General features: G+C 42.8%; 1 protein-coding gene across 1 annotated transcript in view; it reads right to left on the bottom strand.

The window, feature by feature from the left end:
- Positions 1-2,341, bottom strand: part of LOC107758389 (retinol dehydrogenase 8-like) — a 9,794-nt gene that overhangs the window by 4,645 nt on the left and 2,808 nt on the right. Inside the window, exon 2 of the mRNA XM_016576110.1 lies at positions 53-214. Coding sequence (XP_016431596.1) covers positions 53-214 — 162 coding nt within the window. The remainder of the gene's footprint in view (positions 1-52; positions 215-2,341) is intronic.

The raw sequence follows: 2,341 nt of genomic DNA, 5'->3' as shown, positions 1-2,341 counted from the left end.
GTGTGTGAGTGTGTCTGTGTGTGTGTGTGTGTGTGTGTGTGTTTGTACTCACTCAGAATGTCTATATGGCGATCTTTGACGCTGTCGACACACTGTTTGACAGATTCATCGCTGCAGACGTCCAGTGTGAGCAGAGACAGAGTTTTACCGTACGCGTCTCCTGCCGCTTCAACCAACTTATCCTTCCGCTTCAGATCACGCATGGTAGCTATGACTGAACACACACACACACACACACACACACACTCACACAAACACACACACACACACACGAGAAGTAAGTATCTTGTGTGTGTGTGATGGTGTGGGAAAGTAAATCAAATCAGGATCACACATGCCCACAGACTGTGCTGATTAATATTCAGCTGATTCATTCTTTTGCTCCATTTGTTAATCAATCAGTACAATAGAGCAGTGACTGTCTGTGCAGTGTTCAGTTCAGTTGACCTTTAACTCCTACAGCTTTGCTGGCAATACATCGCTGGCCCACGGGACATTCCTGGGGGAACTTCAGACAGTCCAGAGGAGAGATGGCGGGAAACATGCATGTGTAGCATCTCAAGGACAACACTGCAACAGAGGGAGGAGAGTCAGTGAATGTTTCAGAATCAGCATCAAATGCTTAGACTAGCCTTACATGTTAGTCCTCTAATGTTTTTCTTTAAAGGGGTCATGAACTGCCTCTGTTTTTATTTTGTACTGTTCTCTGATGTCCACTTATAATGTTATCAAGTTTTTACATAAAAAAACATAATTTAGAAGTAATAGTCTATTTTCTGTCCTGTTTTTAACCCCCTCATCAGAACGCTCTGTTTGAATAGACGTGGAGGATTGTAGACTCTGAAGTAAATGCCCACTGCTATGATTGGCTAACAGTTGTGTATGATTTAGGTTAAAAATGCATAAATACTCATATCAAATGATCTGTTCAACAAATAAAGCCATAGCGATCACTTTGTTTGTTGCGATATTACTGTCGGATCCAATATAGTCGCACAACATCATATTTTAGTTTCAAACTTTCTGAAAATCGAATTGTTGAATTGCCGTGTCGAACTGTGCCTTGTTTGTAAACGAATCTGCGGTAAAATGAAGTAAACACAGGACCGAGTTCTTACTGACGTGGTCTGGATCTTCATTAAAAATAAAACACATTCACTGTTTCCTAACATTGGGATCAGAAGGGAAGCAAAGCAAAGACTGTTTTTCCACATCTTGGCAGTAGCCCCTCACTACAGAACACAAGATCCAGGGGGCGTGGTTGGATCCAGATTCAACTCCTCCCACCTTACATATACCTAATCCTACCCGTCTCCACCTCCTGATCCCTAAACCCACCCATCTCCACCCCTAAACCTACCAATCTCCACCCCCTAGATGTGGATCCAACCACGCCCCCTGGATCTTGTGTTCTGCAGTGAGGACCATCGCCATCTTGGCACTGCACAGCGTTTTGTTTTCTCAGTTCATGACCCCTTTAAAACGTGTCAATTTACGTTGGTTACCTAAAAACTTACACTGGTCTAATCTGAATAATAAGACTCACTACCCCTTGGTGAACTGCTAGTTGGTCAGACTACTTCTTAATACAATCTTAACATAGAGACTAAGAACCGGTTGTACTATAAACGCAAAAGGCAAATTAGCGTGAGAGCACAGTCTCATAAAAGCGCTGATGGGAGTGGAAAGTTCTGCGGGTTATTTACTGAGAACACAGATATAATTTCCATAATGACCCATGCAAAACCAAGAGCAGCACAAATTTGCGTAAGTATATGTTCAAATAATGTCTTCCTCTGGCATTCCAAATAAATTCATTCTCTCCCTTCTATCGCGCTCTCTGTCCTCTGTGGTGCCTCCTCCTGGCATCAACAATCACAGCCATGTCAAGCGCAAAGTGGGTTAACGCAGGCTTTTGGGTGGTGAATAACAGAGCAAATACCAGTGAATGGACTACCGCAGACTATGGTAAATCAGGTTGTGTGATACACACACACACACACACACACGAGAATGAGTGAGACTTTACAGAGCGCTTCCACTCTCCCTTTGTCAATACAAGATCTCAGCCAAACATTAATGCAACTCTTGATGGAAATAAATGTGTTTTTTTGGCCAGTTTCTCTGGATTTACGATTTATAGTTATTTCTGTCATGATAACTCTCGGAGGGATTGGCATGGTAATGTACATGACAATGTTAATGTATTTGGTCTTGGCGGAATAGATCTGCTTCGCTGCTGCTGCTGCTGCCAATACATCCACAACATGCTGCTGTGAGCATGTAAGAAACACTGCTGCTGCACATGTAACACACCCGAAATAACCCCCATATAGCATAC

Source organism: Sinocyclocheilus rhinocerous, unplaced genomic scaffold, assembly GCF_001515625.1.
Source record: "Sinocyclocheilus rhinocerous isolate Xijiao unplaced genomic scaffold, SAMN03320098_v1.1 scaffold2309, whole genome shotgun sequence".
NCBI classification, from domain to species: Eukaryota; Metazoa; Chordata; class Actinopteri; order Cypriniformes; family Cyprinidae; genus Sinocyclocheilus; species Sinocyclocheilus rhinocerous.
This window is presented reverse-complemented; position numbering and strand designations above follow the sequence as displayed.